We start from the raw sequence: 13,900 nt of genomic DNA, 5'->3' as shown, positions 1-13,900 counted from the left end.
AGGAGAGTAAATTGGCATCATTGCTTTGTCAGATTGAACAGCGTTACATAAGTTATGAAGATGACTTTCAGCCGCGTGCATCTGCTCAAAGTAAACATTTAAGTAAAACCATCAAAATCCCTTCCCCGGTGGTAATTTCTTCTGACCTTATTTGGCACAATGTCAAGAGGTTTATTCATTGCCGAAACCTCTGTGGATCAGCTCTAAGGGCTTTGTTATCTGACGGGAAGCATCTATCTAACACAACCAGCTGCGCATCCACGTTCAATTATTTTCTGAATCCAAAAAATGTCTGTCATTTTCCAGCTCTGAATGGTCCATTTCAGCAGCCACCTGGACCCTCAATGTGACAAAAATGATCAGTTTTGAAGCTAAAACTGAAAAACGCAGTATCTTAATAATCTCTCGGGGTTGACGATCACACACACACGAAACACTCCTTGTGCTATACAGACCTGTCTGAGGAACGCCTCCTTGTTGGCCAACTCGTTCTCCAGTTTGTCGTTGATGTCGTGCACCGAGGTGGACTCTCGTTGGGCGCTTAGGTAGCGCTTTTCCAAAGTTACGATCCGCTCCTCCATGTCCTCTTTCTGACACATGGCCTGCAAGCAGACCCACATAGTCAGAGCAATCAGAGCATAAGAGAAAATAAAGATGAGAGCATTCATAAACCATTTGGGCAATTTCTCCTCCACTGGTGAGTATTTTGACGAGAGGGCAGAACGTTTCTTTGGTCACCGACAGCTCTAACTCTGGTTTGTAAACTCAGAGGAGGCTTAATTAAAAAAGGCTCCATAATTTCATTACAGCGCGTTATTATTACAAATACTTCTGTAATGACTACAAAAGCACAACATGTCCAGAAGCCCTCACAAGTTTACAATAAAGCTCTTGTTATAAGATTAGCTGCATTTATGACAGGACCAGGGTATCATCACCAGACACAAGTCAAATACAAAATAAGACAAAAGCTTCATAAAGTACAATCACACAGCTGTGATCTTGTATCTCACACTGCTGCTGCCCCCCCCCCCCCCCTCATGACGGCAACATTATCTCTGAGAGCTCATTTCCTGTATGGGGAATTGCTGCAGGTACAAACTCATGCAAGCACACGTGGTTTCAAAACCACACAAAAAGTGGTGTTCCCTGGGAGAGCTGAGTAATCTGCTGCCCTCAGAGGAGGCAGAGCAGCGTAATAACGAAGGGTCGGTCCGATAAATCCATGTTTGCTCCAGGCCCTAATCACTGCCTCTGCCTGCATCGTTAGCAATCAATAGCAATATCAGCCGAGGGGGGGGGTTATTATCTTATATTCATATTCATATCCATTCCACTTCACTGGCATCCACCTCAACAGACGTATACCGAATTGGCTTACGATTGGGCTCCTTGATTGCCAAAGTATGACACAAAACAGTCTCATTTCTCCAGGAAAGTGGCGTTTAACTGGCTGGTCTGAAGCTTTACACGTCGGCACTTTAGCTCGAAATCGTGTTTAAGAACCAAACAGAGGCAGATGCAGAAACAGCTGCTTGTTTTTCTTGGATTTTTTATTTAACATCTTAAGTGTTAGTGTGTGTCCTTGAGAAGTGTTGATGTAGCCTACTGGGGTCTGCCTGTTTGTCTGTTATATGTGTAGGATTCACTTGCTTTGCGTGTAATTGTTGTAAAGATATGTTGATACATTATGATCCTTGCAAAAAAAAAAAAGTCAGTATTATAGACATGGGCGTAATAGACAGTGCTACCAAAAATGTGTGCTTTAAAGAAGCAGTGTGCCTTTAATTGTGCTTGCATGTGTTTGTGTGTGAGAAATACATAGTCATAAAGAGGGAGTGTGACAGTTTATGCAAATAGAAGCTTTTTTTAAACCACTGCTGGCTCTCTTTGATGTCTCTCATACAACTGTTATTCTCTTTGCAAATGTGTGTGCGTGCACGCTTCTCCCTGTCCCTAATATGTGTGTGCGTGCTGTAACCTCTTTGATGTCCCTCTGGTACTTGATGTTCATCTCCTCTGACTTGATGAGGTCCTTCCGGGCCGTCTCCAGCTCCTGCTCAACCTCGGAGACCCGGGAGGAGAGGGAGGACATGCGCTCCTTCATCTGGGCCAGCTCGTAGTTCTGCTTCTCCAGCAGGTCCTGCAGCTCCACCACCTGGCTCGCGTCATGGGCCGACTCCAGAGAGCCGTTGGACAGACGCTGGGGGGGGGGGGGGGGGGGGAGAGGAGAAAAAACGGGACAGCAACTTTAGCTTCAGTTTGACAGCAAAATGATTCCATTGCCCCTCATGGAGTTTACTCGGGGATCTGGATTTGAACATATACAGTCCTGGATTGTTTGGTCTTTCATAAAGTGTACATCTTGGCTACGCTATCCTCTTTGTTGTTGAGTGTCTTGTAGGAACCATTTGGTTTAGGACACATGCAGCGCATGAATAAATCAAATCAACAATCTAGTCGCTTTAAACACACATTATTGTACAGATTTCGCTTTTAGAAAATGTGTTTTAACCACATGGGGTGTGAGAAAAAAAACGTAATTGCAAACATCAAATGCTAAAAACAGAAATTTGACTTCAGAATGCAGGAAAATAGAAACATTAGTATTGAAAATGCAACAGGTGACAAAACTCATTTGTGATTTGCCCCCGGCTTCCTGGGCTGTATTGAAGTGGGTCTCGAGAAATCAGTGTCGCTGCCACTTCAGGTACCATTCCTTCTTTGGAGAGTTAATAAATTCGAGTTCAGGAGCTCAAGGCTTTCGGCTCGTCCCCTGCTTTGATTTCGGATGGCGACAGAGAATGACTGAGAATCACTCCAGACTCCGCTGGAGAAAAAAGTGCTTTGACACTTGCATCAGTAACATGATTAGGTTTCGCTGAGTTCTCACTCTGCGCAGCTCTGCGGGTCTCTGCATGAGGTAGATTAATGAGGGGGATGCCAGAGAGATCTAACTAAAGCAGGGCTTTGGAGCCAAACGATAACGCATCAGAAAACAACTTTATTATCGCCGCTAAATAACACGTCTCTGAATGCAGCTTTAACACAACACAGCGTTCTCTTTATTCAAATGTAATTATTGTAAATCAGGTGGAAGTGAGGATTGAGGAGAAGTGATCTCTTTATTCTCCATCTCTGTCTCTCTCTCCGATGTATCGGGCCCAGCTGCCCGTCCTCGGCCATCCATCTGAGAGGACAAACCTAATTGGGCCTCTCCGCCTGCTGCCTGTGATCAATGATTCACCCGAGCAGCGAACAAGACCCACTAAATCACACCGCTGATTTTAATACCGGCGCTCCCGCACTTGGCCGCTCTCATAAAAAGCACCAACTTTAAGGATTTAGCTCTACTTTATTGCAAAATGTCAGTCCTGCAGATGATACATTATGCAGCCGTGGCTCCTTTTATTGTGCTCAGACGCCCGTTTCATGAGACTGAGAGAGTTTACATGTTCTCTCGTTTTTTTATTGGAGTTTAGACAAAGTTGTGCGTCCACATGAGCAGCTACATTTTAAATGTTCATACTTCATTTGAGTACTACCATTTTATCCTATACCTCATACTTCTATTATATTTCAGCGGGATTTATTTTACTGCTTTATTTACTAGTTTTATAGTGACGTGTTTCACTACTCCCTTTTTCTTTATGTGATTTTGTGTTACCATCATTTACATAGAATTTTATGTGATGCCTTGTTCACGCCATATCATTTACACTATATATACTCGCTATATACGCGTTTTTTCCTATTCTCAAATGAGTTTTATTTATCCATCTTTCCATCTCTACAAAGACTAATTTCTTGTTTTACAAAAGTAAAAGGTAATAGGTTCGGTAAAAGGTAGAGGACATCAGTAAATCTGTTCTCTGGGGTCGATGGGCAATGAAACTAAACCAGCACCGGCCCAGTGCTGGAATGAATAATGTCAAACGGTGACGCAGAAGGCCTCACCTGTCGGACTGCATTAGCTGGTTATCAGGCAGCTCCAGGTCTACGCTCCAGGTTTGAGAGCTCGATGGGTCAATATACACTTCAAGAGCTGCGCTTCCTTCCCTCCTTTCTCCCACCCCTCCCCCCTCCCCCCTCGCTGACCTCTCTCCACCTGTCACATTAACGACCAAAGGACACGTGAGAATCAACTGGAGAGGGTTGAGCTGCCAGGAAGACGTGTGCTTTGTGGGTTGTCATCCCCCCCCCCCCTTGATGGCAGCCGCTGCCACATCTGTCCGTCCCTGTGACTGCAGTGACACTAGATAACCAGCCCTCACTCTCCCCGAAACACACACATGAAAAGTTATTTTGCAAACATGCACACAAATCAAAATACACACGTTCATTTTCACTCTTTTTTTATCTTCACAGAACAGGGCAGACGACAGCCGTCACCTCATCAGCCTCCTCCCTCTGCACAACACACCCTTCGTCTTTTTGCTCCCCGCCTCCCTCCCCCAACTCCCCTTCCTCCAGCACACCGGTCGAGTAACAGCGTCTCCATTGATCTGCCCAGGTATCCTGTAAGATGCAGATGCCGCCGTCTGCATGCTAAAAGGATTTTGGAAAGTCTGCTTTGGGATTTGGAGTCGGTGGTTTTGGGCTCTGGTGTGTTTTGTAAATGTGGAAGCAGCTACACCTCTTTGTCTTTATTAAATGAATAATCAGAGGGAGATTTGTATTCAGCTGTGCAGGTCCACGAGTGCTGCTGCATAATAGGAGAGGCTGAGGTCGCAGCAAGAGCTCTCATCTGACTGTGGGTCACCTTCAGAACACCAGCAGATCGAAGTGTGTGAGAGCTTAAAGACATCTTTAATAACGTTGTACTGACAATTAAAACACCAGCAGGAACTCGCCGTGCAGGAATTATTTCTGCGATAGCACCACACTGTGACTTCGACATTGAGGGCATTTGAAGATGATAAATGGCAGCTCAGATCTAGGCTTAAAAGAGAAATAATATCTGCATGTTTAATGCATAAAACTTAGCTGCATCCAGTTCCATTGCAACAATTGAGGATACCGAGATCGTGGTGATCTTTTTAGGACAGATTCTGAATCTTAAGGAACCCAGCTGAGCTCTCTCTCTTCAGGAACGGCTCACAGGGTTTTTCTGCTATCAGCCCAATCGTTCGACCATCTCCTACATGTTGACATGCTACATGCTCGTAAGGTAAAGATGACAGTATCCACTATTGTAGCCAGGAGAAGGTTAAAACAAAAACCTGTGTGTCCATCGATGCTCACCTTGCCATGGAGCTTCTGTTGAGCTTCACTGCCGTCCAGCATGTCCTCCCCTCCGTCCCCGGAAGCCACTTTTCTCTGAATGTGAGCATTTTGTTCCCTTAAGGCCACGATCTGCAGGACGGCAACAAGCGCACAGATTAGAGCCGGTGATGTCGGAATACCTGCATATACAAAGCTGAGATAAAAAAAACAACACAAGATCAGACAGTTTTAATATGTAATATTGCATTTCCTTCAATGTGGCTTTGCACACAAGAAGAACATGTTGAAAACCTCAATGTGTGAACGTGAAATTAGCCAATCAGCATAAAGACATTTCCCTCTTATGCAACACTAGTAAACTACAGTATGTCCCTCTCCGTAGGAATTTATGGAGCATGGCGTTAACCAACATAAAGCAGGAAGCTCACGAGCGCTGATAAAATCACTGTAATCATCGTGTTCTGTGGACCGCGTGTCTCGTTTCACCACCTTAAGCAACTGTCCCGAAGTCATAATCCTGTCAGAGGGGTGACCGACAACAACAATAATTAGGTTCTTCCTCGACAGACACCATGTGATTATCGCTCTGCTCACGATGGGGAAGAGAAAGCTAGACCGTGTACTGCGCTCGGCTGCTACTCGTCTCTCATAAACAACTTGAAGCTCCTGAGACTCCGTGCTGCTGCCTCTTGTTCACCCAGAACCTGAAACTTGAGGGAGGCAGTTACATGTAGAACTTTGAAGCAGGCAAACCATCAATCGTGACCTATACCAAAACCTTCTTGTGAAACATCCTCCTCTTACTTCAGTGCAGCTTGTAAAAAGACTGCAGTTGTTTTGTAAATCACACAGCTATAGTGTGAGCCTCACAACCTTTGACCCCCTCTGGAAGCCCTTCTCCCAGTTTACCTGTCTGTCTGTCAGTGAACCCTGCCAGGACACTTATTCCACTCTTGTTCTCTGCACCGGCCATGAAACAACAACAACCACAGACGACAGTACAAGTGCCGTGCTGTTAGCGCGACGTGATTAAAGACGCATCACACTGGTTCCACTCTATGACTAGTCCAGCTTTGGAAATGCTTAAATCTCTCAATAACCTCTGAAATCTGCATGTTAATCATTTTTTGTTCTTTTTTCTTTTGTTTGTTGGTGATTTCAATTTCCCAGCAGTCTGGAGTGAGTGTTTGTTATTCGATGCATCACAATACAATCTATAGTGTGCACACAGTTTGCATCAGAATGAGTTGACGATACAGTTGCAGGAAGGTCATCTTTGTTCAGGACAAATAAATCAGGATGTGGGAAGTGAGAGAAAATTGCATTTTTCTCAGCAACAGATATTTGCTGTGAATTAAAAACAGCGAAGGACGCGTTCGGGGACAATTGATGACAAGAGTGTCGATAAAACAAGCAATGCTCTCGAGGGACTTTGACACGATCTGGTTTAAACTCAAAACATCAAAGTGAGAGTCAGTTGATGTCAGGATCTGTTAAAAGTGAGGACAGAGGGCAGTGAAAGATGATTCCCCGCCTCAGACTTCACTGTCAACAGCTCGGCTTCTTCTTCGCTGTTGCACACCAACCGCACAACGTTTCTGTTCATTATTTTTAACGAGGGCATAATTATGCCTCCGTATGTTTCTGTACCATTATTCTGAGATTGCCGGTAATTTATCCGGCCCAGAGATCAAACACTAACACCACCCCGGACAGAAAGACACAACAAATGCTGCAGATGCATCTCCAGCTCTGAAATCACAAAAAAAAAAGGAGAAGTTTGAAAGATGTAAAATGAACATGGCGCTTATTATTTTTCTTTTTGATGTTGATCTACCTCGCATCAAAGGCAAGACATCTGACGGAGGGAGAGAAGAGGGACAAGGAGTGCATCGTGATTTCCTTATCTCTCTTTAGCACTTGAGTGTTGGGCGGATAGGACTGTCTGAGGTAATGTGGTGAGGAGTGAAGAGAGGGTTTGTGGAGGGGGGGGTTCTTAAAGTATAAAAGATTGATTCTGTCAAGGCGAGAGCTGGGGTCGTGCACGGTTCTGCTGCAATGCACTTGAATTACGATCAATCACAAATGCATGTCACAAACAGATGTACACACACAAGCCCTGAAAGCAAAGCAATAAATATCAGGGCCTTCATTTTGTGAGTTTAAATGTGCCTCTGATACCTCGGGACGTTTTTGCAAAGAATATGAGAGCTACCACGCGGGATTAGAAAATTAAAAAAGAACAAGTTTCCTCTGACAAAGTCTTCGATCTTACCTCGACTTGACTGGTCCCGAGGCAGACCTCCTCTATGTTATTTAGCTGTGTTCCATAATTGAGTCTTAAAAGTGTTGTTTTCCGAAAAGAAGTGACACAATTTATTCGATTTGTCTCAAGGGTCTTAGATAAACACGACATTTCCAGCAAACAGTTTTGTTTATTTCACAGGAAAGACGTCCGTCTCTGCTGCTTTGTCTGTGCTCTTCTCACTCGTTTGAAGTGGCTGGGAAACCGGTGAGGTCACGAACTCCTGGGAACCAATCAGGATGTAGCGGTGTTTGAATACAATGTACGACCGTTAAAGAGGTTGTTTGCTCATGGTGACAGGACACTGTGTTGCTGAGCATTTACAGTGCTTTTTCTGAACTTTTAGTTAGATTTTTTCTTATTTTCTTATGAATATTTATGTTAAAAAGTAATATTTAAAAATCAAACTCCACAATAACTAAAAATTACTTGATGACATGAAGTTTGTGTTTAAAAAAAAGGTAAAGGCATGAGGAAGGGGCCTTGTCTCTCTGGATAGTGACTCGTTGCTGATATATATATATTATTATATTATTAAGATAATCATTTATTTAGACTTTGCTGTATATGTTCACTGTTGATTTTATTGGTGATTCTTGTTTTGTTTTCTTATCAAATGTGTGAAAGAAATGAGCTGTTTTTCATGTTATTATTATTTTAGCATCTCTAATTAAGATGAAACTATAGGTGCAATGTAGCCGTTGAGCTAGCTCGGGCATTTTTTAAACATGTTTTCAAAATGTGTCACAGCGTTGATTAGTCTCTATTATCCGCCATAAATAAACATAAAACAACAGTTTATTCTCAGATAGATTCCAACACAGTCTGTTCCATAACAGCAGATTACAATCACCAGCAGTAATCAGCGTGCGACCACTTAAACACCTGTGACTGCGTGAGGTCAAAAAGCCGCTGATTTCATCTGGCGCGGCCATGTTGTCCGAACCCCCCCCCCGGGACTCACACCAGACCTCCGTCACAAATCAATTACCGGTTCGGGCTGGCTGGCGGCTCCGTCCCGCCTCCCTGGAGCCTCTGAAGCGTGGACATTTTCATTCTGCAAAGCAGCTCCGACTGCACTCTTCCACCGCCTCAAGGCCCAATCACTCATCTGTCCACCGCGCTGACAAGTGTGGTGTTAACCGCTTACAAGAAAGATCTACTGTAACCTTGGCTGTGCGATGTGAGAACAATTCTTCAAAGTGTCTCACAAAAGACTTTACAGTTTAAGAAAGCTGACTTCATGCCAAAGCTGTAAAAGAACAATGAGCGACAGCTTTGGGAACCAGCGGCCTTGTCACATCATTTGATCAAGCAGCAATCTAATATTGGATTCCGACAACAAGCAGCTCGACCGTCTTTCCATCCAAACACACAGTTTATCAAACCTTCCTCTCTGTGTTTCTCTCTCGTCTCCTCACCCCGTCAGATGTGCTGTGACCAACCGCACACTCATTACACACACACACACACACACACACACACACACACACACACACACACACACACACACACCTGCCTCTGCTTCCCACCTGCCGTCTCCATTTCGCCCTCCTCTCGCTGTCTGTCCTGGCTTCCACCCACTTCACACGCCTCCCAACCTTCCTCCCTTCTGCTCTTCACTCCCCTCTCCCTTCATCTTCTCCCCTCCTCCCCCTGACTTTTATTCTAGGCCTGGGTGTCAGACTGGCATGTCTGACAGGCTGTGAAGTGCCAGTCTGAGGGTTTTACTCAGCTGGAACACAACCATCAGCAATGCAAGAGCTGCTCTGGCACTTCAGCCGGCCTGAGCCCGGGAGGTTGAGAAGGAGTTGGGCCACCGTTGCAGAAGTGACCACTCTTCTGTCAGCGTTGTGCCTCAGCCACTCATGTGCACCGTGATATTCTGAGTTATTCCCCCGTACAGGCGAGGGCGAGTGAAGCCGGCAGAGGTGGTTGTTTTATGAGCCGATACATAATTCAGGACACATCACAGTATGTATCAGATTTACATCCACATAAACAAGTAGCACATCATTCTGCACATTTCTTCTGTGAGTGGGGATATGGACTCATGTTTATACGTACAATGTGCTACATTTTTGTATTATGTGTTTCATTATCTTAGACATAATAGCTGTGGCAGCTCTTACCTCCTGATTGGCTGCTGTGAGCTCCTCCTCCAAGGCGGACACCCTCTCCAGCGACACCCGTAGTCTCTCTCTTACCTGAAAGAAAAGAAAGAAATGAAAGTCATGAATCTGTAGATCTCCTCTCTTACTAACTCGCACTGAGCTGGACTCAAGAGCAAAAGGTCTGAAAGGTTGTTGCACTCCCTCTTTAAATTGCAGTCAAAGGTAATCAAGGGTTAACACAGCGGAGGCGATGCCCCAGTTGTACAGCGGAACGCGCTGTCCTCTTTTCCTCCCTTAGCCTCAGAAAAACACTTTGCTGTGGCTTCAAAGCAGCGTTTTGATGCTTTTAAAGCATCAGTTGCTGGGAGGAGATTCCCCTCCTACGACACTCTCTTCCTCTGAGCGTGCTCGTCTTCTTCTAGGGTTGTCCCGGCTGTGATGGAGCTTGTGTCCCGTGTGGTGACCGGTCGCTGCTGCCGCCCAATAGGATGTCAGATCTCAAGAGGAGGTTGATCCCGGATTAGAAGTTAGCCAGGGTCCGAGTCGGGATTCCCCACGAATCCCCCAAATCGGATTTCAATGTGTGTACTCGATACTTAATTATAGTTTTTATTACAAACATAAAGGACCACGACACAGCAGACACACTGATTCCTGATACTACTGTGTGCGCGCTGCTTATGGCTCTAATGGAGACTTACCTTCTCATCTAGAGCTTTATGGTGTTCGAACAAGGACTTGAGCGCTTTGAGGACCTCGACTTCACTGGAGACCCCCGAAGGAGACTGAGCCTGCCGCTTCACCACCGTCATGCGAAGTGACCGCTCGTGTCTGGACACCAGGCACTCCAGATGCTCCAGCAGTAGCTGGAGAGACACACGGGAGAAACCATCATCATCATCATTATTATCGGGAAATGAAATACCCTTCACAGCAGCATAATTAAGGCAAGAGCCGGTGAAATGTGGGAATGATGTGAAAGAATCCAAATGAGAAAAGGTTTGCTGCACACCAAACCTCAGCTTTCTTTCCCCAACAATTTACTCGAAGATCACAAACATCTTCGTCGGGCTCGCTCCTCGAGCTTAAATGCAAATCAACAACATAAAGAGACTAAATAATACAAATAATACTATTTAACTGAGAGTCCCGGCCCAAGATGATTATTTCAACAGATGTGCATTCATTTATAGTAATATGTTTTATTTTAAAGATCATTTGCTGCATATGTTCTGGCTTTTCAGAGTAGAGGTATGAGAGATGCAAGTAACTGCAATCCTTCCAGCAGAGCCCAGAATGGATTATGCTAATCTAGTCTGCTAGGTAGGAAGCGTGTCAAGTCAACTGCCAGCAGACTTGCTTCACAAGGACAGATGGGATGAGTTGCAGAGCTGGAGGGCTGACTTCAGGAAAACTACACCACAACAACAACTAGGAGTAAACAACCAGGATGTGAACCGGGAGAGAGAACACCAGCTCGGCTGCAGAGATAAAACATCATTCATTACTGTTTGAGATCAGCGTACGGGATCGTCTTCTTTCATTTCCCCTGGTGAATCACTGGTGCCAGATCACGGAAACACCGGAGCAGTTTCGGTGTTGACGCAGATCCCAACACTTCATTGCCTCTCGGAAATTGTCCAAGGACATAATATTACATCCAAGATAAGGATCGATGACCTCGCTGTTCTTTCCTGGAGAGAAACTCACCGGCTAAACATCTCTGATTGAGGGCTGCCCAACAAGCTGCAGCTGGATTAAATGTACCATGTGTTCAACCACTTGGTGGAGCCTGCATTGTCTTCCTCACTGGCATTACACAGCGAGCATGATTATGATCTAATTATTCAAGAGGACTGGGAAGAATTGAATTTAAGAAAACGGAGCATGCAGTGTACAGGGATGAAGATATTCTGTCTCCTCTTTGTTCCCACTGCCTCAACAAAAACCCAGAATGTGTCTTATTTGCAGACAAACGTTCAGCGAAAAACATTTTAGCAGGCGGGAGTGGTCAGAATCTGTGCAGCAGTGGGTGGTGCTGTAGGAGTGCGTGTATGCACAGACACAGTCCGTCTCGTCTCTTGTCCGTCTGATAAACTGTCCCCGAGAGTCTCATCGGCAGCCATCATGTCGACATACGTACTCCTGCACACTCAACAAAAGGCCCAACCGTTGAATCAATCAGGGAGTGAATGGAGTTCCTGCTGAGGTAGAGCCACAGCGTCCTCCTGTCTGTCTGTCTCATCTCGTCTGTGCATGACTCCAGTCTGTGAATTTACAACGCACGTCATCTGAAACAACCAACATGTCTCTCCGCTGCCATCACAATGCTCGCCAGCCCCTCAGTCCACTCACTGCCTGCACATGCCTTCAAAGCTGTTGATTATGAACTGTGAAACCCTGCCAGCGACTGAACCGAGCTTGATTAAAAATGCTTGGTAATTGCCTATGGGAAGATTGGAGGTGATAATAAAGTGAGAGAGAGAGAATGACTTTTGTCAGTCTCCGTGTCTCCTGCGCCTCACCCCCCCCCCCCCCCACCCCCCACGACTGAAAAACTCACACTTAATCAGCAGTGGGGATGGAGTCTTATCTGCCAACAGCAGAGTGTGCTTACTGCTTTAAAAAGAAAATGTTTTTTTATTGAAGATACAGGCCTTCAGCTCCACAGAATCGAGCCGATACGCTAATGTCATTAGTTGTTGTCCCGGACACTGCAGGGCACTGGGTGCCATTTGGACCTTTACTGTTGAGCAGCCATCCGTGTGAAGTAAGTGCAAAAATGTTCAGGCGAAATGTGTGGCGCTAATGAGGTATGTCTGGGCATTGGAAACAGAGAGCTCGCATGGTTGCTTCAGTGCTTCAGCAGCAGTAAAACCGTACACAGCAGATAGCTTCGGCTTACTCAGGACGCCGTCTATCGCAGTGTGCAGCAGGCTTTCTCCAGCTCACATTCAAATTCGGGGGAAAAGTTTGAGAAACTTGCAAATTCAAGCGGGTGAATATGGAAGAAACAAGCATCAGCATAAAGTTAATTTCTGACTAAAGGATTATCTCTCTTTGGCCACCGAAATGCTTCAGAGAATCATCATAGTACATCAGTGGCAGATTAAACTGCTTGGTGGCAGCATAACCAGGGGGAGTGAATGTTTTAAAGACGATGCTGCCCCTCACCCTGGTGTTGTTCCTCTCGGCTTTGAGCTCGGAGATCTCCTCCTCCTTCTCCAGCAGCTGCTCCCTGCAGGCGTTCAGCTCCTTGGTGAGCGCGGCAAACTCCTGAGCAACACAAGAGAGAAAAGAGATCGCGGTCAGCTTCACACAAACACCCTGCAACAGCCCTCCACGGCGCGCGGTGCGGTGATGCAATGCAACATGAAGCGGCGGGGATGTGTTGGATGGTAGCTGTCATGTCTTCTATTAAAGCCTTCAAACCAGACATACAGTAAAAACAAGTCAGATTTTATATCTATTGTCATTAAACTGCAACAAAATCAAGATTACAACCAGGGTCCAAAATGATGTACAGTTCCTTACTGACAGACAGGGTGGTTCCCTAATTCACATCCAAAGCCTATAACATATATTATTCCTTTTTCTTTTGTGTTAAGATGCTATCTTTGACCTTGTTTATCTCATAAAGATATTACATACAGCCATGCTTTTACAACAAAGGCTCAACCAACTGTACAATAAGCGGGAAGCGACTGCAGTGTAACAAACTGTGGCAGACAGAGGATCGTCCCTGTCCAGCGGTGCAGGCACGCTGCCAGCTGTAGTGGATTTACTTCTGAGCGACAGGAGGACTGAGAGCGCCGGGCTTTGTCTCAACGCTGGTGGAGTCGTACCACCGAGTGGACGACGGCTGAGATGACGGACCGTGTGGCTGCTGAGTGTGATGGAGCTGCATCAGGACGGCAGATTGCACTTTTAGTCAAACACATATTTTTCACACGCAGAAATAATAAATGATCTCACATGTTGAGCTGAACTTCTATGGGCAGATTAGACTGAAGACTTCCAGGAAAATTAGGGGGTAGGTCATTCATGAAATGTGCCACTACTACTACTACTACTAGTATACTAGTAGTAGTAGTAGTAGTAGTAGTAGTAGTAGTAGTAGTAGTAGTAGTAAAGGTGACGATGGAAATAATGATAATAATAAAGATAATGATACAGAAGATGAATAAGAAGAAATGGGGCTAAATAATCAAAAGAGGGAGAAGAAGGTGGAAGAGAAGCAGGATAAGAAGGAGGA

At 45.2% G+C, this 13,900-nt stretch overlaps 1 protein-coding gene across 3 annotated transcripts in view; it reads right to left on the bottom strand.

Annotated features, from left to right (window-relative positions):
- The window catches only part of ppfia2 (PTPRF interacting protein alpha 2), a 115,642-nt gene that overhangs the window by 22,293 nt on the left and 79,449 nt on the right, over positions 1 to 13,900 (bottom strand). For 2 of the 3 annotated variants that reach the window (XM_076111573.1, XM_076111574.1), the window contains exons 2-7: positions 12,820 to 12,921; positions 10,347 to 10,511; positions 9,664 to 9,738; positions 5,245 to 5,355; positions 1,982 to 2,203; positions 456 to 602 (exon numbers count right to left, since the gene is read on the bottom strand). In XM_076111573.1, coding sequence (XP_075967688.1) covers positions 456 to 602; positions 1,982 to 2,203; positions 5,245 to 5,355; positions 9,664 to 9,738; positions 10,347 to 10,511; positions 12,820 to 12,921 — 822 coding nt within the window. The remainder of the gene's footprint in view (positions 1 to 455; positions 603 to 1,981; positions 2,204 to 5,244; positions 5,356 to 9,663; positions 9,739 to 10,346; positions 10,512 to 12,819; positions 12,922 to 13,900) is intronic. The other variant, XM_076111575.1, reaches the window with a different exon arrangement.

Source organism: Anarhichas minor, unplaced genomic scaffold (genome assembly GCF_050575085.1).
Source record: "Anarhichas minor isolate MPS153535 unplaced genomic scaffold, ASM5057508v1 ptg000045l, whole genome shotgun sequence".
Taxonomy (NCBI): Eukaryota; Metazoa; Chordata; class Actinopteri; order Perciformes; family Anarhichadidae; genus Anarhichas; species Anarhichas minor.
This window is presented reverse-complemented; position numbering and strand designations above follow the sequence as displayed.